The sequence below is a fragment of the Myxocyprinus asiaticus genome, chromosome 35 (assembly GCF_019703515.2).
Source record: "Myxocyprinus asiaticus isolate MX2 ecotype Aquarium Trade chromosome 35, UBuf_Myxa_2, whole genome shotgun sequence".
Taxonomy (NCBI): Eukaryota; Metazoa; Chordata; class Actinopteri; order Cypriniformes; family Catostomidae; genus Myxocyprinus; species Myxocyprinus asiaticus.
Genome location: NC_059378.1, coordinates 8775934 through 8800670, shown reverse-complemented (window position 1 = coordinate 8800670; position 24737 = coordinate 8775934). Strand labels below are relative to the sequence as shown.

General features: G+C 38.2%; 3 protein-coding genes across 8 annotated transcripts in view; all 3 read left to right on the top strand.

The window, feature by feature from the left end:
• LOC127426371 (innate immunity activator protein-like) overlaps window positions 1-3592 on the top strand; it is a 28953-nt gene extending 25361 nt beyond the window's left edge. For 3 of the 5 annotated variants that reach the window (XM_051673149.1, XM_051673148.1, XM_051673150.1), the window contains one exon: window positions 2758-3590. In XM_051673149.1, coding sequence (XP_051529109.1) covers window positions 2758-2835 — 78 coding nt within the window. In that variant the 3' untranslated portion in view covers window positions 2836-3590. Of the gene's footprint in view, window positions 1-2757 lie in introns of all 5 variants that reach the window. The other 2 variants (XM_051673151.1, XM_051673152.1) reach the window with 2 other exon arrangements.
• A 2365-nt stretch (window positions 3593-5957) lies between these two features.
• Window positions 5958-15928, top strand: LOC127426373 (aminopeptidase B-like). Of its 2 annotated transcripts, none has more exons than XM_051673153.1 (11): window positions 5958-6432; window positions 7239-7379; window positions 11399-11550; window positions 11638-11754; window positions 12167-12402; window positions 12743-12856; window positions 13180-13292; window positions 13440-13548; window positions 13685-13909; window positions 14317-14459; window positions 14569-15928. In XM_051673153.1, the coding sequence occupies exons 1-11, from the start codon at window positions 6055-6057 to the stop codon at window positions 14713-14715; spliced, it is 1875 nt and encodes a 624-aa protein (XP_051529113.1). In that variant the 5' UTR covers window positions 5958-6054; the 3' UTR covers window positions 14716-15928. The 2 variants fall into 2 exon arrangements, with proteins under 2 accessions (XP_051529113.1, XP_051529114.1); XM_051673154.1 differs by lacking the exon at window positions 7239-7379 and adding an exon at window positions 7056-7196.
• Window positions 15929-16031: 103 nt separating this feature from the next.
• LOC127426381 (NADH-cytochrome b5 reductase 3-like) lies at window positions 16032-23742 on the top strand. The gene is made up of 9 exons (XM_051673169.1): window positions 16032-16186; window positions 16666-16812; window positions 16912-16984; window positions 19606-19712; window positions 19812-19941; window positions 20037-20120; window positions 20206-20291; window positions 22752-22851; window positions 22963-23742. Exons 1-9 carry the CDS (start codon window positions 16172-16174, stop codon window positions 23133-23135), a joined length of 915 nt encoding a protein of 304 aa, XP_051529129.1. The 5' UTR covers window positions 16032-16171; the 3' UTR covers window positions 23136-23742.
• The last annotated feature ends 995 nt before the right edge of the window (window positions 23743-24737 follow it).

Below are 24737 nucleotides of genomic sequence, written 5' to 3'. Positions count from 1 at the left end.
TTACCCCTGAACAAAGAAATGAAGAAGAACTTATCCGGAAGTATATCGGGGCCTTTAACCACTATAGTTTATTGTCATTTTTGCGTAGTTTTACAGCTCCATGGAGACATTAGTGCATTATGCAGTAAATGCACCAAATACTTGATCAGATGGAACATGTGCTTACTTTGCATTTACTATAATTGTCTAGGGATCTGCACAAGTAATCGACTAATCGAGTATACATTCTGCACCAACTGCTTGACTATTTAAAACACTACCTGAATGTTGCAAATTGATTTCCCTTTACGTATTTACCTGCCATAGGTAACGCTGAATTATACGGTACTTTCCCTCTGAATATCTCACCAAATCTATGAACACCAGCAGAGCGCATTTTCTAAAAAGCAAGCTTTCATCTCTTGTTTTTTCTGAATAAGAACATGCGAAATTATAAAAATGTGACAGCCTTTATGTAGACTCAAAGTTTATATATGTGCATTACCCAAATTATGTCAGTAGTGGTTTCTGAGTGAGTGCAAATGTTTTTTATTGTTATTTTTTTTATTTTTCCATTGACATTGATGCATATTATTTATTTAATTTTTACCAAAACAAAAGCATAGGTAGCTAATTTTTAAACCATTCTTGGTAACATTTGTGAATAAAACAAAATATATATTTCAGGCACGTGGCATTCTTTTTTTTCTTTTTTTTTTTTTTCTCCCCTTTTCTCCCCAATTTGGAATGCCAAATTCCCAGTGCGCTCTAAGTCCTCATGGTGGTGTAGTGACTCGCCTCAATCCAGGTGGCGGAGGACGAATCTCAGTTGCCTCCACATCTGAGACCGTCAATCCGCTCATCTTATCGCGTGGCTTGTTGAGCGTGTAACCGCAGAGACGTAGCGTGTGTGGAGGCTTCACGCTATTCTTCGCGGCATTCACGCTCAACTCACCACGCACCCCACCGAGAGCGAGAACCACATTATAGCGACCACAAGCAGGTTACCCCATGTGACTCTACCCTCCCTAGCAACCGGGCCAATTTAGTTGCATAGGAGACCTGGCTGGAGTCACTCAGCACGCCCTGGATTCGAACTCGCGACTCCAGGGGAGGTAGTCAGCGTCAGTATTCGCTGAGCTACCCAGGCCCCTAGGTACATGGCATTCTTGTTATTTTTAACATACATTTTAATTTACAAGTAATCGATTACTCGTTCTTTGTGGGTTAGAGTACTTGACTACAAAATTACCGGTACTTGATAATGCCCATCCTGATTACGTACACACTTACACAGGTTTTCATTCACAGCCTTTTCCCATTACACACACGGCCATGAAGTTTCCCATTAACACAACACTTGAGTGGGAAAACACACAGTCAAGGTTGATCTGCTTGTCGTTTTTCATTCAAGCTTATGGTGGCTATAAAAGCGTGTGAACTTGATATCTAGGTGAGCATTCCATTCCTCAGGGACAAAAGCCTGATTGGGAGGAAGGAAACGGTGACAGTGGCCCAGCCTATTAGCTCCTTTATTTTCACTTTGAAAGCCAGAGAAGTCGTTTTGGTCAGTGCTCCTTTACTCTATTTGTCCAACTTGGGATATCTCCTCTTGCAACATTTTAATAACTGGCATATTCTCAAGTGAAACCAATAGGTGTCAGTTTTTTTGTATTGCTTGGCATTAGATTTAATAGTGTATTAGTTGGCAGGAATACACCAGTATAACTGAGCATATATTATGGTGTCACTCATCAAACCTCATCACAGTCCATTGTTAATATGTCAGAAGGGCAATTCCTAAAGACTAAATAATGTTAAATTTAATCCACTACTAATTGGAGTAGTACTTAGAAGAGTAACCATAAACTACTTGGTGAAGTTACCATAAAATGTGCAAGTTACAAAGACATAATACTGAATTCAGTCCTGGAGAATGCAGTACACGTGTACCAACAAGTCCACATAACAAATGATCGAAATCTGTTTAATTAATTTGAGTGTGCAATTGCTTTAGACTCAAGTAAATTGAGGAACTTGGGTTGTGCAATGAACCACATTTACTCATTTCAAAACTGAACAGCAACTACAGGAATCTGACAAAGTACCATTTCAACTTAAACAATCAAATGTCTTTATCTACATACTTACTTTAAGGTTTAGTTGTTGGTTAATTTAGTCATTTCTAAATGACTGCCTCAGTGGTCTTTAATCGTTCCTTTGTTTATTTAGAATGTATGTGGGAATATCATGCCTGAGACACACATTTGCTTCTTTCCTATATTATGTTTCAGTTGTCTGTAATGATTTACAGAGTCATGTGTTTCAAAAACAGGGGCAGCTGGGGCGGTATTGAAGACTACTACTAAAGATCTTAATACCTTAACTCTGACCTTTACGGACAGTTGTTTGAGCCATCTTCTCCAGTGAATAGTCCTCTAACACAGTGAAATGTAATCTCTGCATGTGGAAATATAGGGACAGAATAGAGCAAATTCTGTTCATGCAATCTGAAACATTCAATCAGTGCCCTGTTTGACTGGAAGAATACGACGTGAGCTCCATGATTTAAGACCCAGCTGTTGTGTAACCCTGGTTAGATTTAAAACACACCTTAGTCAACACCACCGAGCTGCTGATTGTGCACTCACTCCCTGCTTGTGTTTACTATTAAGACTACACAGTCAAGAATAAGGAGCGCTCAAGTGTGAAACTAATGCAAACAGATTTCCCCATGAAGGTGTAGTGACCTCTTTTCTTTTTGCTTTGCTCCTCCAGGTATCTCAGAAACAGGTCATTCTGAGGACTCCAGACAGGATGTACGAGGATGACTCTGAGGTTGCCAGCCAGGTGTAAACACCTTTCCTGGAACCTTGGACACAGTTCTGACAAGAGTCCTATTTATTCAATAATTTATTGAGCTGATGGACTGAAGTGAAGACTTGAGATTTTTAACATTGAACAACATTTAGAGATATTTCAAGCTTTTTTTGCAACCATTTAAAATGGCTTGTCCTAAAATATGATATGACAAAGTTTTACTGTGAAAGATAAAAGTAATTATGTTTTATAGTTTTTTATTGATAAACTTAAGGAAAGGTTTTTGTATGATGAAATAAATCTAGTTTGTTACTAATTTTGGTAACACTACAATAAGGTTCCATTTGTCAACATAATCTTGGTTAATGTAAATTTTAACATATAGTAATAAAGTTTTTTTAATATCAAAAGTTGTATTTTTAGCATTAGTTAATGCTCTATGAACTAACATTAATAATGAACAATTGTATTTTTATTAACCAACATTAACAAAGATTATAAAAATGCATTAATTAGTGTTAATGAATGGAGCATTATTGTAAAGTGTTACCCTAATGTTTTATGTTTCTTGTTTGATACTGGGCTGAATAAAGTTAAAAAATATGGAATTATTCTTCATTCTGATGTATTAATTGTACTACAATGTATTCATTTTACTGATAGTTTTGATTTACAAAGTAAATCTTCAAATGGGAAATAATCAATAGTGTAAGAAAACATAAAAAAAGAAAAAATGTAGATGTAGTATAAACCACCTCTGATTTTGGTGGCATAATCACAGTTTTCCTCTTTAAACCTGTTATATATATATATATAAATATATTAATCCTTTTTTTTTTCTTTCTTTATTAACTATGCAAAACTATTAAAAAGGGCAACCATTATACATATTACCAGGGTCTTTTTTTCTCAAGTAATGCACCTATTTTACAGGGAAAATGTCACACACACGCACACACACAGGAAGAAAAAAAAATGAAGAGAAAGAATGAAAACAAAGAAATAGGCTAAATTATTCCAATAGCAAAGTATAATTTGAACAGTTTGTCAGATCCTAAAATGGTCGAGATTGTTTGGCCCAGTCCTTGTACTTTATTGGTCAGGAACTATGTGCATGAATTAAAATTATACTTGAACTCTTCACTGTACATTTTAAATTCAATTCAAATTTCACAGGACCCGAGCAGCGTTGTAGACGACGTTGTCACATGGTACCAGTTACTTTTCTCAGCGCAGGTCAGGTTCGACCAATCACAGGCGCTTATGATTAATGGACCATTTTCGTGTCTCGTTTGGAAGGTTGCATGCTAGGTAGGACGCGTACTTTGAATGCTGCAGTATACCGAGTGTCCTCATTTAAACACGCCTCATTTAAATGAGACGGCCTTCGTAGGACAAACGGAAACAGAACTTATCATGGTTGCTATGACAGCACGCCACTCTTTATCAAGCGCAAGCGCTTTGAGTGAGAAGGGAACAAAGTCTCTTTAGAAGGGAATGTATGAGGTACATTTTAGGAGAGTTATAAAGATGTAGAGGGAAAAGAAAATAGATTTTACAGGTGTACTTTTAGTCTAATACTTTATTTTAATTATATATTAATATAATAATACATATTATATACTCTGCACCCATCTACTGAGGTACTTCAACTTGGGAATTAACATTACTTGCGTTTGAACGTCATATTTACGGGCAAATTGGCATCATTTTATTTTAGACATTTCCGTTGAAGCAAAGAATTGTGGGTTGTGAGTGCCCATGAAGGATACACCTCATGCATCCTCCGAATTCCAGTGAAAGAAGGTCGCATTCGAAGTGTCCTACTCACTTTTCTGATACGAGACAGCCTCGATGACGTGTGCGGCCGACAAATGCGACTTCCGGAGGCATCCTTCAAAATGAGACACAGCCGTTGACTCGTGTATAGAAATTGCTGAGGCTGATATCTATTTCGTATGTGTGGCACTAATCATTTGGTACTTATTAATATTTTTAAACGATTATATATTTTAGTGTAGAAATGTATCCAACAAGACAGAAAAAAAGTTCTGGGATTTGAATGAAGCTCAAATGAAGACTTTTTTAGTCCCCACGCGCCTCCTTGAGGAAGACCGTTTTTAATATAAAAATAAACAATATGGTTAGTCACATTTGTCGCCGCCAAAAATACAGACCTGTTCCATTTGATTTAATGTGCTTTTAGTATGAAATTATGTGAGCAGTCATTAAACTAAAAATCTGAAAGTTTTTTTTTTTTTTAGTTTAAAGGTGCACTCAGTAATTTTCTGAATTTGTCGACTGGACTTATATTGACACCTAGTTGTGTGGATGCAGCATCATTCAAACGCAATAGTTTTCAGTTACCAACACCATTTTAGAAATTCACTATTCACAGTTAGCCATAATGAACTTAATTCACGAGTAAATGGTCCAATAACAGAGTGGTTACTGAGATTAAGTGAGTAGTATGTGGCTGGTCATGTGATCCTAACATGGCAGCCCCCATGTGCTGACCCTCTCCGTGTAGAATAAAACAGCTTTTATATGGTCATTGATTTGACTTGAGTCTTCATCTCATGTGAGTGCTCACGATTTTATACGTTTCAAAATTAATATTAATTTCTTTAGGAGTAAAACTTCTTTAATGAGAAAATAATTACTGAGTGCACCTTTAAAGGGATAGTTCACCTAAAATGAAAATGATCTCATCATTTACTCGCCCTCATGCCATCCCAGATGCGTATGACTTTCTTTCTTCTGCTGAACACAAACGTAGATTTTTAGAAGAATATTTCAGCTCTGTAGATCCATACAATGCAAGTGAATGGTGGCCAGAACGTATAGTATGTAATGACAGCATTCAAACCTTCAAAGTTCTGGCCACCATTCACTTGCATTGTATGGATCTACAGAGCTGAAATATTCTTCTAAAAATCTACGTTTGTGTTCAGCAGAAGAAAGAAAGTCATACACATCTGGGATGGCATGAGGGTGAGTAAATAATCATTTTATCAATTTTCATTTTTGTGTGAACTATCCCTTTAACTTCACTGGTCACCTCTCCCTTCATCACGACAAACAATCTTGCGCTGAAATTACGCAGTACATTTATAGAATGAGTCCTATCCACATACAGTAGCGACCAGTCTTCCGGTGCTTGTGTCGTCATTCCCGACTGAGGGCCGTTGTACCGGTGTTGTTGCGAACCCTTCAAATCTATTGTCATAGATATTTTTCTTTTTCAGTATAACAATGGATAAAACCTTTGTACTGTATTCAGACAAAGCCGAAGACGTTGCTACCTCCTCTAGTTTCCGTCAGTTTAAAATAGAACATTTTCATCTGGATCTTAAAGTGGACTTTGGGCAGAAAATCATATCAGGCACCGAGACAATACAGTTGCAATGCATTCAGGATAATCAAAGTGAATTGCAGCTGGATATTCATCCAACTCTGACGCTGCAAGAGGTGTCGTTCAGTCATAATGCTCAAGACTGGACCAGAGCAGAATTTCTCATTCGGGATTTCACTAGTTATGGGACCACATTGCTAGTGAAGTTTCCTACGCCTTTCAACTCAGAAGACAAATTTCAACTTGCAATTAAATATACAGCTTCTGATGGACCAGGGGTAAATAATACGTTTTTTTCCCTCAAGTTAATGTTCATATTTTCCATATATGTATTTCCTGGCACCTTGATCATTTCAGTAGGGTAGCTGATATGAAATAAGTTTGGGAAGTTGACATGTCCTGCATTTTTGCATGCTATACACCATTTAAAACTAGTTTAAATAGTTAAACTAGTTTAAAAAAAAAATTTTTTGAATTATTTTGCATGCAGCTTTTAGTTCTGACTTCTGTTAATTCAGAGATTACATGAAATGCTTGTAGCTACTTTTAAAATAAATAATAATAATTTGTCACGCTGACTGCAGGCTCTTTTAAAATTAATTATTGAAGGCAGAAAGGTGACAAAATGTAAAAGATCCATACATATACGTATTTTAACCTAAAATATTACTATTCTAAAATATGTCAACTACCCATATCCAAAACTGAAACTAAAATATTCACCCTTGTCATGAGACCTACAAGGAAGAATGCTTTGGTTTCTCTTCCTGAATTCTATTCTCCTTGCATGGAAGTCTTCAGATCATTACAAATAATGACAGTGTATTTTATTTATTGTACAAACATGCACAAGCATGCATGTGTATATCAGTACAATACTTATGTCATGGCATCACTGTAGATGTCATGGCTGGACCCAATACAGACGGCTGAGAAGAGACTGCCATTCTTGTATACATCTGGGTTCCCTGTGCTGAACCGCAGCCTGTTTCCTGGCTTCCATACGCCCATGACAAAGAGCACTTTCTCAGCAGTTGTGCAGGTAATGTCAGCTGTCTCAACAAATGCATATATCCTTTAATAGGTGTGTTGGCTGGAACCAGAGCAGACTGCAGGAAAGGTGAAGCCTTATGTTTTTACACAAGGCCAGGCTGTGCTCAACCGTTCCTTCTTCCCTTGCTTTGATACCCCAGCAGTAAAGAGCACCTACTCTGCTGCAGTTAAGGTGAGGCCACTGGGCCAGTAAAATATATTTAGATATAATGAGAATATGAGTATAGAGACTGCCTGTTCTTAAAGGAATATTCCGGGTTCAATACAAGTTAAGCTCAATCCACAGCATTTGTGGTATAATTTTAATTTTAACACAAAAATTAATTTCGACTTGTACCTCCTTTTCTTAAAAAATAAAAAACAAAAAAACAAAACAAAAAAACAGCAAAAATCTGGTCTACAGTGAGGCACTTGCAATGATTTTATCAATCAGGAACTGATTGGAAGATCTTGGTGATTAAAAGGTCTTGGTGATATTTCGATGAAAGATTACAAAGAAAAACTTATTTGGAATAACGTGCACTGATGAATTGTTCACAACAACACCAGGAATGTGTACTAAGAAAGTAAATCGGACCAATTTTGATTTCATGTTGACTTTAACATGTTAACTGCCTTAAAGAAATAGTTCAACCAATAATTAAAAAAATTCTCTCATCGTTTACTCATCCTCATGCCATCCCAGATGTGTATGACTTTCTTTCTTCTGCTGAGCACAAACAAAGTTTTTAGAGGAATATCTCAGCTCTGTTGGTCCATACAATGCAAGTGAGTGGTGGCCAGAACTTTGAAGGTCCAAAAAGCATATAAATGCAGCATAAAAGTAATCCATATGACTCAGTCAGTCAGTCATATTTATTTATAAAGCACTTTTAAAAACAACAGCTGTTGGCCAAAGTGCTGTACAGAGTTTAAACAAATAATGAAATAATTAAAATTAGGATACAAAACACAATAACAGACAGTGCACAAAAATGTTACCACTGCACCTACTTGTGACCATATGCAATAATAAATAAATGAGTTTTAAGAAGAGTTTTAAAATCATCATATGTTGATGCAGTTTTTATGTAAAGTGGCAAATTATTCCAGAGCTGTGGAGCAGCCACTGAGAAGGCTCGATCTCCTTTCAGTTTGAGACGTGTCCTTGGAACAGTCAACCGTAGACTATTGGTTGATCTGAGGTCTCTGGATGTATTATGATGAAATGAAAGATGATCAGAAATATATGGAGGAGTCAAACCATGCACACCCTTATAAACGAACAATAATGCTTTGAACTGAATACGATGTTTGACTGGGAGCCAGTGGAGAGAGACCAGCACTGGTGAAATATGTTCACTCTTCTTTGTTCCAGTCAACAGTCTAGCGGCAGCATTTTGGACAAGCTGAAGATGTGACAGTAGAGACTGTGAAACACCCAAATACAATACATTACAATAACCTAATCTGGATGAAATAAAAGCATGTATTACAGACTCCATATCTTTGGATGATAAGAATGACTTCATTTTAGCTATATTCTTTAGTTGATGGAAACAACTTCTGACCACAGCATTGATCTGTTTATCAAAAGTCAAAGCAGAATCAAAATTAACACCTAAGTTTCTAGCATGTGTATGAAGGTTACCAGATAGAGGCCCTAATTTACTGGCAACCATCTCTGTAGAAGCAGAGGGGCCAAAAATTAAGACTTCTGTCTTTGCTTCGTTTAAGTTGGTTGACATCCAATGTTTAACATCTCTCAGACAATCAAATAAACACTAGACTTGAAACATCCTTTGGATGTAAGGGAACGTAACACTGAGTATCATCTGTGTAACAATGGTATGATACATAATAATTCCTAAAAATTGTATAGAAAAGGAGCATGTATTAAGAAAACAAAACTGGACCCAGAATTGAGCCCTGTGGGACCCCATACAAAACTGGTGCATGAGACGATGAATAGTTGCCAGTCTCCACAGAAAAGGTTCTATCCTTGAAATATGAAGCAAACCAATTTAAAGCGCGACCCTGGATCCCAATAAGCTCTAAACGATTTAGAAGAATGCCACGATCAAGAGTGTCGAATGCCGCACTGAGATCGAGCAAAATTAGAGCAGCACAATTACCAGAGTCGACAGAAAGCAATAGGTCATTTAATACTTTGAGCAATGCAGACTCTGTACTATACTGTGGTCTAAAGACAGACTGATATTTCTTAAAATACTATTGTCCTTTAAAAATGAAGAAAGCTGGTTAAACAAAACCTTCTCCAAAACGTTTGATAAAAAAGATAATTTAGAGATGGGACAATAATTATTCAGGAGTGTTGGATGAAGATTTGGCTTTTTGAGTAGCGGCTGCAGAGTGGCATGTTTAAAATTAGATAGGACTATTCCACTTGTCAAACTGCTGTTAATTATTGATAATAAATTAGGACTTATAATGTTAAGTATATCTAGTAAAAAGCGAGGATGGACAATGTCCAATGAACAAAAGGTGGGCTTCATTTTTCGGAGAGTTTGTGCCAGATAACTGAGAGACACTGGGGTAAATTCAGATAAATATGATAAAACTAGTGTGGGCTGAGAGAAATCCAAAGCAGAGGGAAAAATACATGATCTTATTCCTTCAATTTTATCCATAAAAAATGTGAGAACATGTTCACAAGCTGTAGGGGAGGGATCAGGATAGAGATTAGACATCGGATTTAACAGACTATTTATGGTATTAAATAATATGTTTGGAATATGTGCATTTTTTGCAATGAGATCTGAAAAGTATTTTGCTTTTGCAGTCTTAACAGATTTTTGACAATTAATCATACAATCTCACACACATTCGTAAGAGATTTGTCATTTGTCCCTCTTCCATTTTCTTTCCGCTTTCCTCCATTTCTGTCTAAGAGCCGATTTTCATCATTAAGCCAGGGTTGTACGCAAATTTTGGTTTGCTTCATTTTAAAAGGGGCAACAACATCCAGGATATTTGAACACACCATATTAAACATACTCACTAACTCATCAGGATTTACACTAAGATGGGAGACTCTATGACATGAGTGATGGGGGAAGTAATATAGACATCTAGAAATTTTCCAACTGTAGACGAGTTAAAAGAACGAACATGCTGACCTACAGACACATAGTATGATACAGGGCTAGAAACAGCTATATTAAAAATGATAGGCTTATGATCAGACAGGAAAATTTATTTGATATCTACATCACTGACCAAAAGGCCTAATTATAAAATCAAATCAAGCATGTGCCCTTGTTTATGAGTAGGGCCAAAGAAGGACTGTGTAAATTGAAAGTATCAATGATTTGTAAAAACTCTTTAACCATAGGCTTAGAAGGGTAGCACACATGTATGTTAAAATCACCTAAGATCAGAAGGCTATCAGCATTTGGCACAATAGAAGATAAAAAATCTGAGAATACCCCTATAAAATTCTTATTGTACTTTGGGGGTCTATAAACAAGTATGCAAAGAACTGGGTTACTACCATCCATCTTAAATAACTGTACTTCAAAACTAGAGAACGGCCCTGTAACAAGTGGACGACATTTGAATTTATTTCTATAAATATTAGCTAAACCCGCCCCACAACCAACTGGCAGTGGTTAAATCCATGTCTTCAGAAGTGAAATGATAGGTGTGGGTGAGAAACTGATCAATATTTAAGTCCTTTTTTACTATAAATCTCCACTTTCAAATAGTCCTCCTAACCGCTCTTCTTTCCTAAGAGTTTTTTGTTTTTGGTGATTTGCATTCTTCGTGCATATCGCCACCTACTGGGCAGGGAGGAGAATTGCTAGTAAAAAAAGGACTTAAAGATTGGTCTGTTTCTCACCCACACCTATCATATGGTTTCTGAAGACATGGATTTAACCACTGGAGTCATATGGATTACTTCTATGCTGCCTTTATATGCTTTTTTTGAGCTTCAAAGTTTTGGACCCTGTTGACTTGCATTGTATGGATCTACAGAGCTGAGATATTTTTCTTAAAATCTTTGTTTGTGTTCAGCAGAAGAATAAGTCACAAATCTAAGATGGCATGAGTGTGAGTAAATGATGCAAGAATTTTAATTTTTGGGCAAACTATTAGGTTTTGAGTTTATTACTGTCATTTCATTGAACTTTGATCTATCTCATGGACACAGTAGCTTATAATTTTAGTGGCTCTCACACTTCTTATCAGGTGCCTGATGGCTTCACAGCAGTTATGAGTTCTAGTAAATGGGAGCACAGAAAGGCAGACAGCACTTTCCTGTTCACTATGGAGCATCCCATTCCGGCATACCTGGTAGCACTGGCAGTAGGGGACTTGCAGTCTGCCGAGGTGGGGCCAAGGTGAGAATATATCATCTTACCAGAATTAGTCACACATTTTCTGCATGATATTCCAAAATAAGTTTGTGGTTGACTTGCATTTTTCAGAACACGTGTTTGGACTGAGCCTTGTTTACTGCAGGCAGCAAAGCAGGAGTATGATAATGTGATTGAGGAGTTCCTGTCTGTGGGAGAAAAACTGTTTGGGCCCTATGTTTGGGGAAGGTATGACAACCCTGTTTGAACTTTATCCTGATATTAGGATCTGAAGTTTTAGGAAGTGACTTAAAGGATAGTTCACCCAAAAATGGAAATTCTGTTATCTTTTACTTATCGTCATGTTATTCGAAACCCATATGACTTTCTTCCGAGGAACACAAAAGGAGATGTTAAGCAGAATGTTAGGGACTGACAGCCTCGACCACCATTCGCTTTCATTGAATGGAACAAAGCAGCATCAACATTTTTCAAAATTTCTTCTGTTGTGATCCACAGAATAATAATGTTATATTTGGAACAACATGAGTTTAAGTAAATGATGAGGGTGAATTTCAATTTTTTGGTGAACTATTTGTTTAAGGAAACTCTTTTATAATTACATTAGACGTGTGCCTTGATTGCTGGTGTAATTGTGTAGGTACGATGTGGTCTTCATGCCTCCATCATTTCCTTTTGGTGGGATGGAAAATCCCTGTCTGACCTTTGTCACGCCCTGTCTGCTGGCTGGGGATCGTTCTCTCGCTGATGTCATTGTACACGAGATCTGCCACAGCTGGTTTGGAAACCTTGTTACCAACGCCACCTGGGGAGATTTCTGGCTTAACGAGGGCTTCACAATGTATGCTCAACGCAGAGTTTGCAGAGAGCTGTATGGTATGCTATTTTTTAGTTGAATTTTAGTTGAACTAGTTAAACTATAGAGTTGATAGTGTTGGACAATGCAGAATCTCATATGATTGGTGTTGGATGCTTTCTAAAAGGCCACTTTTTGAGTTTATTGCAGATGAGGTGTGTAATTTCGGCACCACCAGCATCCCCAAATGGAACGCAAAAATAATGATTGTTTTCAAACAGATTACAGAAAATTCCAGCTGTCTGCCATTGGTTGTACAAACAGATAGTACCGCCCTAAACACCATCGGTTGAGCCAGTGTTGCTATATTGAAAAAATTACACACCATCTTTAATTAGTGTCACTTAATGTTATTCTCAGGGGATGCTTACACATGTCTGGAGGCAGCAACTGGTATAGCACTTTTGCGTCAGCACATGGACAACACTGGAGAGGACCATCCTCTCAACAAACTACGTGTTAAGATCGAACCAGGTAGGTCACCACTAATTTATTCTCTATTTATTTTACATAAAAGATTCTATATTTTTTATTTTTTTGTCCTCAAGTTAAAAGTGTGAACATGTTTAAGTTGGTAATCTTTGTTGATAGATAATAAAGATGCTAGGTTTCCAAGTACCGGGTTCCCACGGTCATGGAAAACCTGGAAATATCAAAGAAAATATCATGCATATCAAAGAAAGAAATCATGGAAATTCATTGCTCAAAAGGTGTTGGAACCTTGCAAGAACAATTTCGCTAATAGTTTATAATTGATTGCATTGTAAAAGTGCCAACTGTCTCTGGCTCTTACACAGGTGTTGATCCTGATGATACCTATAATGAAACCCCCTATGAGAAAGGCTTCTGCTTTGTGTCCTACCTAGCACACCTCACAGGAGATCAAGCCCGCTTTGATGCATTTCTCAAGGTTACTTAAAGAATAACACTATAGAATCAAACATCATCTCTCTTATGTGCTGCTCAGTAGAGTTTGCGTCTTTTTTACATGCTTTTAAACATAAAGATTCCATCTGCTACTTTTCATTTGCAATAAAAATGCTACTGTTTCTTCAAGGCTTATGTGGACAAGTTCAAGTTCCGCTGTGTGATGGCTGAGGATGCTTTGGAGTTCTATCTGGAGTATTTCCCAGACCTGAAAGAGAAGAATGTCCACAGAATTGAGGGTGTGAAAAAGTTGACCATTATTACCATTTCTTTGTCATAACATTACAATGGATACTGTTTGGCCAGACAGGCTTTTGTACATAGCTTTTGTCACTTGTCATAGGCTTTTGTTTGTCATTTCGGTTGCACTCTTAGGTCTGGATTTTGACAGCTGGCTCAATGTGCCTGGTTGGCCTCCATATTCCCCTGACCTCTCTGCTGGTCAAAAGCTGATGAAACCAGCTGAGCAGTTAGCTGAACTTTGGGTTAACGATAACGTGGACATAGAATCTATCGGGCAAACTGATATTAAACTGTGGAAGACCTACCAAACTGTGTACTTCTTGGACAAGATCCTTGAGAAGTCACCTCTTCCTGATGGTACAAATAACTCCATGTTTATGGACAAAATTGTTTGTATTAATGTTTAATTATTTAAAGGGATAGTTCACCCAGAAATGAATATTCTGTCATTATTTACTCTCACTCATGTTGTTCCAAACTCCTATGACTTTCTTCCATGGAACACAAAAGGAGATGTTAGGCTGAATGAAAGCCCCAGTCACCATTCAATCTCATTCAATTTTTTTTTCCATACAAAGAAAGTTAATGGTGACTGAGACTAACATTTTGCCTAACATCTCCTTTTGTGTTCTATGGAAGAAAAGAAAGTCAAAGGCAGTTGGAAAGTCATGAGGGTGAATGACTGATGACAGAGTTTTCCATTTTTAGGTGAACTGTCTCTTTAATAGTAAATAATACATCTAAATAAGCATGCATATTAACAGGTAACATAAAGAAGCTGGAGAAGTCCTACTCACACATTACTGAGTCCAATAACTCTGAGCTGAAATTACGCTGGGCCCAGATTGTTGCAAAGAACCAGCATAAACCAGGATATCAATATATTCGCAATTTCCTCAGCAGCCAGGTCAGACTGTATTTTCAGTTATACTAATAGAGCTCTTTGGACTAATAAATAGATCACTTGTATGTACTGGAATGGATTGAAGTGTTTATTTTTCATGTTTTGCATACAGGGGAAACAGAAGTACACATTACCTGTTTACCGAGCTCTTTGGAATGGATCAGAGGAGACCAAGGCTCTGGCTACGGAGATATTTTCTGCCACCTCTAATCAGCTTCACATCAATGTCCGCAATTACGTGAAAAAGATTATGGCTTAATGAATTTGGACAATTCAGGGAAACAATGAGTATGCAATGTTTTTAAAAGAACTCTGGTATCTTAAATTATGGTGCTCTGATAACCCTGCTGAAAAACACAAAACAAAAAAACTGCTAAAAAAGTATAAGCTGGTTGGCTGGTCACAGCTGGTCACTCAGTCTGGCCAGGCTAGTCATTTGGCTGGTTTTAGAGGGGATTCGGGCACTTTTTAACTAGTTGCACTGGAAGACCAATTAGTCCAGCTTGTCCAGGCTGGGTGACCATCTTAAATCAGCTAAAACTCGTTTAAACCAATTAAATGAAAGTTCTCATTATTTACCTACCCTCATGCCATCCCAGATGTGTATGACTTTCTTCCATCTGCAGAATACAAATTTAGATTTTTTGAAGAATATATCAGCTCTGTAAGTACATACAATAAAAGTGAACGGTGACCCAAATTTTTAAGCTCCAAAAAGCAGCATAAATATAATCCATAAGACTCCAGTGGTTTAATCCATGTCTAATGAAGCAATCCAATCGGTTTTAGGTGAGAACAGACCAAAATATAACTCCTTTTTCACTATAAATCATGACATCAACAGTCCCATTGGCGATCATGATTTCAAGCTTGATTACACTTCCTAGCGCCATCTAGCAGTCTGTGCATGCATCAAGCACTAGGAAGTGTAACTGAGCTTGAAATCATGGTCGTGCCTAGAGTTTGCAATGACAAGATTTACAGTGAAAAAGGAGTTATACTGTGGTCTGTTCTCACCCCAAAAACGATTGGATTGCTTCAGAAGTCATGGATTAAACCACTGGAGTCATATGGATTACATTTATGCAGCTTTTATGTGCTTTTTTCGGAGCTTAAAAAGTTTGGTCACCATTCACTTGCATTGTGTGAACCTACAGAGCAGAGATATTCTTTGTGTTCTGCAGAAGAAAGACAGTCATACACATCTGGGACGGCATGAGGGTAAGTGATGAGAGAATTTTTATTTTGGGGTGAACTATCCCTTTAATACCAGTTTAGTGTGGTTTTAGCTGTTTAAGGTTTTTTTTAGCAGGAATATTTAACACAAATATTAAATTCACATTGATTTATACACATATTGATAAAATAAAAATTTAATTTGTGAATTCTATTTTATATATATGTAATGAAATATCAGAATAAAAAGATACATTCTAAATTTTTGAACAAAAGGAGGACTTTTATTTCTTGCTTGTTTTGCGGGCTTCCTGCTGTTGAGACACATAAGATGGTGCAATAATGTGGATGGGCTGACGCTAAATGTAATGCGTTCTAAGCGCTGTCAATAATATGCACAAAGATTGCGCAGTGCTGTTGCCCTAGAACACAAACCTCCCCGCCTGCATGTCTATGGGTGTGTCGACGTATGTTTAGTCTTCTAGTTGACACGAAGGTACATCTGGAGTGAATATTCTCGTTGGAGAACATCCGCAGTCATGAGTTACGCTATGGTAAGTCACAAAAGGTGTAGGAGAAGTACACTAAAGTTTAATTGCAGATGTTTACTATCATTTTGAGAGATTCTTCTCAAGAGACTGTTTTGGCATGCCACCAAGTTTGTTGCATATAACATGGTTAGTTTATAATCATACAGCATATTGACCAGTCTTACAATCTTGACGATATGCTTATTCGGTCATATGCAATCAAATCACAGTCTTATGTCCAGTAGGAAATTGAATCAGCAGTCACCAGACACTTTGGAAAGAGGATACCAAAGTAGAAACGTCAGAGTTAATTCTAGGGAATATAAATTCATTTATGAATTTAAAACAGCAGACAATCTTTGTTTCATTTTGATTGACATTTCTTATTTAAATCACGAATGAATATGTCATTTATCCTTTATCCTGTTTGTTATTTATTTAGATTATAGTTGGAAAATGTGGCCTTTAATCGTTGTTAATATGCACTAACCTGTGATTTCTAGTCCACTACAGTAGCTGTGACAGTTGGAGTGGTGTTGGTCTCAACAGCAGGTGTCCTGGGTTATCTTTACCTAAACAGGAAAAGGAAACCACAGATTACCTTGATTAATCCCTCTGAAAAATACAAATTGAGACTCATAGACAAAGAGGTATTTGCCATATCAATTATACCCACATGAGACACTTTGTATTTGTGAACATTGACTGCTAAATGACAAAATTAAAAATGCATCAATCTTTAACTGTAGATCATAAGTCATGATACCCGGAGATTTCGGTTTGCCCTGCCAAGCCCTGAGCATATCTTGGGATTACCAGTAGGTAAGCAATCTTTACAAGTGCACTGGCAGCATTGATTAATGAGTGGGTGGTGGTGGCGTAATGGTTAAGGGTCTCATCTACTTGAAACAAAGGTTGCAGGGTTTGGTCAGCTTTGGATAAGAAGTCTGCTAATGGATAAATATGTTTAGCACTTCAAAAGAAGCTTGTTTAACTGTGCAAATTTGCCTGAGATTATTTACAGACACTTTGTCACAGAATTATTTATAGTGAAGTACAGAAGTTGTGATGCAAACATTTTTCATCATGAATTAAAAAAAACAGCATTGACGAATAATTGAAAATTCTGTCCTTTATTTTGACTTATACAAACATAAGGGATCTGGTCTTTTACTTTTCCCTATTATAGAGACATTGCCACAGTAAAGGATGCTAGAAGGGAAGTGAAGAAAAGGGGAGAAAAAGAAAGTTTCAAAGTGACCCCTGTAAATAAACTAGGATTTGGGGAGAGAAATGAGAGATTCCAGGTGTAGTCCAATGGGATAATTCATGGTATACTGTTCATTAATTTGGGGGATTCAATAAAAAAAATAAACAAGAAAAAGCCAAGAAACTGCAACACAGAGCTTGTTAAGAGTAAAAGAGCTCTTGTCACAGAAGTTCTTGAGATACACTATATTGCCAAAAGTATTCGCTCACCCATCCAAATAATTGAATTCAGGTGTTCCAATCATATCCATGGCCACAGGTGTATAAAATGAAGCACCTAGGCATGCAGACTGCTTCTACAAACATTTGTGAAAGAATGGGCCGCTCTCAGGAGCTCAGTGAATTCCAGCGTGGTACTTTGATAGGATGCCACCTGTGCAACAAGTCCAGTCGTGAAATTTCCTGTCACAACTGTCAGTGGTATTATAACAAAGTGGAAGCGATTGGGAATGACAGCAACTCAGCCACGAAGTGATAGGCCACGTAAAATGACAGAGCGGGGTCAGCGGATGCTGAGGCGCATAGTGCGCAGAGGTCGCCAACTTTCTGCAGAGTCAATCGCTACAGACCTCCAAAGTTCATGTGGCCTTCAGATTAGCTCAAGAACAGTGCGTAGAGAGCTTCATGGAATGGGTTTCCATGGCCGAGCAGCTGCATCCAAGCCATACATCACCAACTGCAATGCAAAGCGTCGGATGCAGTGGTGTAAAGCACGCCGCCACTGGACTCTAGAGCAGTGGAGACGCGTTCTCTGGAGTGACGAATCTCCTGAAAAACTCAGATTGCCAGATGGACGAGTCTGGGTTTGGCGGTTGCCAGGAGAACGGTACTTGTCTGACTGCATTGTGCCAACTGTGAAGTTTGGTGGAGGGGGGATTATGGTGTGGGGTTGTTTTTCAGGAGCTGGGCTTGGCCCCTTAGTTCCAGTGAAAGGAACTCTGAATGCTTCAGCATACCAAGAGATTTTGGACAATTCCATGCTCCCAACTTTGTGGGAACAGTTTGGGGATGGCCCCTTCCTATTCCAACATGACTGCGCACCAGTGCACAAAGCAAGGTCCATAAAGACATGGATGAGCAAGTTTGGTGTGGAAGAACTTGACTGGCCTGCACAGAGTCCTGACCTCAACCCGATAGAGCACCTTTGGGATGAATTAGAGCGAAGACTGCGAGCCAGGCCTTCTCGTCCAACATCAGTGTCTGACCTCACAAATGCGCTTCTGGAAGAATGGTCAAAAATTCCCATAAACACACTCCTAAACCTTGTGGAAAGCCTTCCCAGAAGAATTGAAGCTGTTATAGCTGCAAAGGGTGGGCCGACGTCATATTAAACACTATGGATTAAGAATGGGATGTCACTTAAGTTCATATTTGTCTAAAGGCATATGAGCGAATACTTTTGGCAATATGGTGTATCAATGTCACATTAAAGGAATATTCTGGGTTTAATACAAGTAAGCTCAATCGATTGCGTTTGTCACATAATGTTGATTACCATAAAAATGTATCTTAACTCGTCCCTCAAAAAAAGAAAAGAAAAAATCTGGTTACAGTGAGGCACTTACAGTGGAAGTCAATGGGGCCAATCCATAAACAAGATATAAGATGTAAACGATATGCATTTTAAAATGATTTTAGGTATAAAATTGCTTGCTAACCTTTTCTGTATAAAGTGGCTTTATTGTCATGAAGACGTAATGACATAAGCCCTAAAACGACCATAAAAAAATGATGGTTTAAACAACTTGCAGCTCAAATAATACACAAGTAACAGAAAAATGAATGCAAGTTTTATATCTTTAATATTATAAAATTATAAGCTTCACATTTCTGCCTTTTAAACCCTCCCAAAATTGGCTACATTCACTTCCATTGTAAGTGCCTCACTTTAACATTGTTTTTTGCTGTAATCAACATTATGCCACAAATGCTGTCGACTGAGCTTCACTTGAATTGAACAAAAAATATTCCTTTAATATGACCAAGCGTTATTATGTTTAACTGAATGATGGCATGGACACTTGGAGTTTGTTATGTAATGGTTTAAACTTTTCAGTCGAAAAATAGGGTGTGATGGAAAATGTACAACCCAGTCCTTCTAAATGACAGATAATGATAATTTGTAGTACAACCTCAGGTTAAGTACTCCTTTCTCTCTGTCTCTTTCTCTCGAGGCAAGCATGTTTATCTCTCCGCCCGGATTGATGGTAATTTGATTGTGCGTCCCTACACACCAGTGTCCAGCGATGATGACAAAGGATTTGTTGACCTAGTTGTTAAGGTCCTCATTCCCTATATGCCTAAATATCTTCTGAAAGCTCTTGGAGGTTGTAGATCTTAGTATAAAACTGTCTGTATTTTGATACATGTTATTCTGCAGATTTATTTCAAGAATGTGCACCCAAAGTTTCCTGAAGGGGGAAAGATGTCCCAGTACCTGGAGAGTTTGAGGATTGGAGACTTGATTGATTTCAGAGGACCAGGAGGTTTGCTGGAGTACAAGGGACAAGGTATGACTCTGACCTGAAAAACTGGTGCACATTCAAATGTGAGTATATGTATTTGCACAGTGGCCACACCTTACACCTGCATCTCCACCCAACAGGTCGGTTTGCCATACAGGCTGATAAGAAGGCCCCTGCTGAGATCAAGACGGCAAGAACGTTGGGTCTTATAGCTGGAGGAACGGGTACAGTGGCTCCCCCTTATTCCTATTCATAATGAAGCCTTTTGTAATCTGATCACTTGCATCATTTGTCCTCCTCCCTGTGTAGGCATTACTCCTATGTTGCAACTGATCCGGGATATTATGAAGAACCCAAATGACACAACTACATGCAGCCTGCTGTTTGCAAACCAGGTTGGTGTCCCATTAGAAAGGTACACAATGGGTCCGCTCCAAAACTTAGTGAGCTGCTTGCTGTCTCCTGCCTATGTAGAGAGCTGTCTTCTATTGCAGCAATCTAACCAAAAAGGAGCCTCATAAGAGACCAATTTGGAACGCTCTTCAGAGGCAGCAACTTGGTATTGAATGGGAGCAAATCCTCGCAGACATATTCCAATATCTAGTGAATGCGTTGCACACTTGATGCGTCTGGTGGACGACATGGTGCGTTCTAAAATTCGAAACAATTGTTTCCTATTAATGTACGCACACCGCCGCCTGGCTGCTCAAATTTCTGCCACGCCACAGAGCGCAGCTCGCATAGTTTCCATTAAATTTGAAATTCAAATCATTATCAAAGGACATCGATTATTTACTCTAGCCATCACTGGATGATATATTGTGTATATGTTTCTTTCATCTAGCCTACACAATGTGTTTTCAGTTACAAGTACACTGATGAGCCAAAACATTATGACCACTCTCAAGTGAAGCGAATATCATTGATCATCTCCTAACAAGGCCACATGTCAAGGTCTGGGTAGATTAGATGGTAAGCGAACAATCAGTTCTCTTTATTCAACATGTTAAATGCACAAGAAATGGGCAGGAGTAAAGACTTGAGCGACTTTTCCAAGGGCCAAATTGTTATGGCCAGACAAGTGGGTCAGAGCATCTCTGAAATGACAAGGCTTGTGGGGTGCTCCTGGTCAGCAATGGTGAGTACCTACCGACAGTGGTCCGAGGAGGGACAAACCACAAACCGGCGACAGGGTGTTGGGCACCCAGGGCTCATCGATGCGCGAGGGCAACGAAGGCTATTCCGTCTAGTCCGAACTGACAGAAGGTCTACTGTGGCACAAGTCACAGAAAATTTTAATGATGGTTACGGGAGTTATTTGTCACAACACACCATGCATCGTACCCTGCTGCGTATGGGGCTGCATAGCCTCAGACCGGTCAGAGTGCCCCTGATGACCCCTGTCCACCATCAAAAGCATCTACAATGGGCACGTGAGTGTCGGAACTAGATATTGGAGTAGTGGAAAGAAGGTCGCCTGGTCTGATGAGTCCCGTTTTTTTTTTTTACACTATGTGGACGGCCGTGTACGTGTGCGCCATTTACCTGGGGAAGTGATGGCACCATGATGCACTGTGGGAAGACGACAAGCCGGTGGCAGGAGTGTGATGCTCTGGGCAATGCTCTGCTGGGAAACACTGGGCCTGGCCATTCATGTGGATGTCAATTTGACACATGCCACCTACCTAAACATCGTTGCAGACCAGGTACACCCCTTCATGGCAATGGTATTCCCTGATGGCAGTGGCCTCTTTTAGCAGGATAATGTGTCCTGCCACACTGCACACATTGTTTGGAATGGTTTGATGATCATGATGAAGAGTTCAAGGTGTTGCCCTGGCCTCCAAATTCCCCAGATCTAAATCCAATTGAGCATTTGTGGGATGTGCTGGACCAACAAGTCCGATCCACGGCAGCTCCACCTCGCAACTTACAGGACTTGAAGTATCCGCTGCTAATGTCTTGGTGCCAGATACCACAGGACACCTTCAGGGGTCTTGTAGAGTCCATGACTCGGTAGGTCGGCACTGTGTTGGTGGCACGTGGAGGACCAACAGCATATTAGACAGGTGTTCATAATGTTTTGGCTCATCCGTGTATGTCATTTGTGGTTTGACAGCTTGAATGAAGCCAATTCAATGATACAAACAGAGAAATATCATAATTAACATAGCCATTTCTAATCGTTCAGTCTGGAAACTCATCAACGTCACTTTGTTTATTCTTGAAGAAGGGACTTTGGTAACTTTTGTGTGCACTTTCTGTCACCTAACCCGCATTGACGTGACGTCGTGCCCTGTGTCTGTGGCGCAGCACTTCTTGTCCATTGTGTGACCGCCTTAAACGTTAAAATATTCACCGTTTAAAAGTATAGCCACAAGTTGTAAACAATATGCGTGTTAACATGATTTTAGTGTGATAAAATGCTTAGTAACATTTTCTGTGTAAAGTTATAGCCAATTTTACACCTTTGTTGCCATGACGATGTAATATCAACAAACCCTAAAATGACTGTAAAAATGACAATTTTAAACAACTTTACAGCTCAAAAAATACACGAGTTTGAACAGAAGAATTAATGTAAGTGCTTTTATCAAATTATAAGCTTCACATCTCTGCCTTTAAACCCTCCAAAAATTGGCCCCATTCATTTCCAGTGTAAGTGACTCACTGTAACCTTGATTTTTACTTTTTTTTTTTTAAAGAAAAGGATGGACATTTTTTGTATTCAAGATTATGCCACAAATGCTGTCGATTGAGCCTAACTTGTACTGAACCCAGAATATTCCTATAAGCCAAACTGAACTGAATAGAAAGTATGAAATGTGTCTGTTTTTCTATCTCTGGTTTTCCAGACTGAGAAGGACATTCTGCTGAAGGATGATCTGGAGGAGATTCAGGCAAGGCATCCAGATCGCCTTAAAGTCTGGTTAACTGTGGACAGAGCACCTGCAGGTACGAGGCCTCCTATAAGTATCTAACTTCCAAGACTTCTCCGTTGTATTCAGAGGTAGTGCTTGGTGTATTTACATGGTGTTCCTATGACCTGTATGTGCTTGTCTGCAGACTGGGAATACAGCCAGGGCTTCATCAATGCTGAGATGATTCAGGAGCATCTGCCAAAACCCAGTGATGACTGTATGATCCTCATGTGCGGCCCACCTCCCATGATCCAGTTTGCCTGTAATCCCAACCTGGACAAGCTGGGCTACCGGCAGAGCCAACGCTTTGCCTATTAGACCTTTCTTGATGTTCAGGGCCCAGGCCACAAATTACTCCAAAAATGCTGACACTGAGTTGCATTCGTCAAATCCTGCAGTCACACAATTATGTTAAAGCAAATATGGTATTACAAATGTGGTCTTGTAAAGTACATAAGATATTTATGAAGGCTATATAATCTGTATTGAACGTTAAGTGCTTGCCTATCCAAAGGTTATCGATCCATCATATTAAAAGTCTTTAATTCTGTAATTCAGTTTAGAGACTGTGTGCTCTCCTGAGGCTTGATATTCACCATTGTGGCTTGGGTTTAGTTGCTCTAAAAGTTCAGAATAAAATGCTAAACCTACAAAAAAACAGTCTAATGCACTTGAAAATGCACCAGTGTGTATTTAGATACCTGCCACTGAATTTATTGCTGAATATTATAATCATGTGCCTATGTCACTTTGAGTGCTATTAACATTTGTTGTGTGTAAAATGTTATGCATTTGCCATCACTGGAGTATTTTTGTATGCATGCTGCACTCCATGTTTAATTTAAATGCACTGAACTTGTTTTATACATAATGCACTAAAGAGGAAACAGCAAAGAAATGTGTATTAAAGTGCTTTGCATCTGTATTTTCCTGTCTGTACTTGGATTTTTGGGTAACACTAAAATAAGGTTCATTAGCATTATTTAACATGAACTAACAATGAACAATACCTTTTCAGCACTTATTAACCTTGGTTAATAATAATTTGAACATATATCAGTACATTAAAAGTAGAATTGGAATACATTAACATTACAGCTTTATGAACTAAACTAAACATGAATAATTAAAATTTTTTAAATTAACATTAACCAGAATTAATAAACGCTGTTAAACAATATTCGTAAAATGTAATGCATTTACTAACATTAAAGGAATATTCTGGGTTCAACTGACAGCATTTGTGGCAAAAGAGGTTACAGTGAGGCACTTACAATGGAAGTGAATGGGGTCAATTTTTGGAGGGTTTAAAGGCAGAAATGTGAAGTTTATAATTTTATAAAAGCACTTATTTTAATTCTTCAGTTAAAACTTGTGTAATATTTGACCTGTAAAGTTGTTTAAATAGTTGTTTTTATGATCGTTTTAGGGTTTACGTCATCATGGCAACATTGGATATTACATAGAAATGGTTAGTAAGCAATTTTATCAAACTAAAATCATGTTAATGCACATATTGCTTATGTTTTGTGGCTTTACTTTTGAAACTGAGAATTTGAACGTTTACGGACTGGCCCCATTGACTTCCATTGTAAATTCCTCAAAGTAACCCAGATTTATGCTTTTATTTATTTATTTTTAAGAAAAGGAGGGACAAGTCGAAATTAATTTTGTGACTATCAACATTATGCCACAAATACTGTCGATTGATCTTAACTTGTACTGAACCCAGAATATTCCTTTAACAAATACAACCTTATATTAAAGTGTTGCTGATTTATTTAAATATATATATATATATATATATATATATATATATATATATATATATATATATTTTTTTTTTTTTTTTTTTTTTGTGTGTGTGTGTGTGTGTGTGTGTGTGTGTGTGTGTGCACAATTACGTGGCCAAATCTGCAG

Excerpts from the sequence above, each read along its gene's own strand:
- LOC127426373 (XM_051673153.1), top strand. The coding sequence starts at position 6,055 with ATGGATAAAACCTTTGTACTGTATTCAGACAAAGCCGAAGACGTTGCT. Across the intron at positions 6,433-7,238 it reads CAGCTTCTGATGGACCAGGG|GTGTGTTGGCTGGAACCAGA; the intron begins GTAAATAATACG and ends ATCCTTTAATAG. Across the intron at positions 11,755-12,166 it reads GGGCCCTATGTTTGGGGAAG|GTACGATGTGGTCTTCATGC; the intron begins GTATGACAACCC and ends GTAATTGTGTAG.
- LOC127426381 (XM_051673169.1), top strand. Across the intron at positions 19,942-20,036 it reads GCTGGAGTACAAGGGACAAG|GTCGGTTTGCCATACAGGCT; the intron begins GTATGACTCTGA and ends TCCACCCAACAG. Across the intron at positions 20,292-22,751 it reads GCCTGCTGTTTGCAAACCAG|ACTGAGAAGGACATTCTGCT; the intron begins GTTGGTGTCCCA and ends CTGGTTTTCCAG.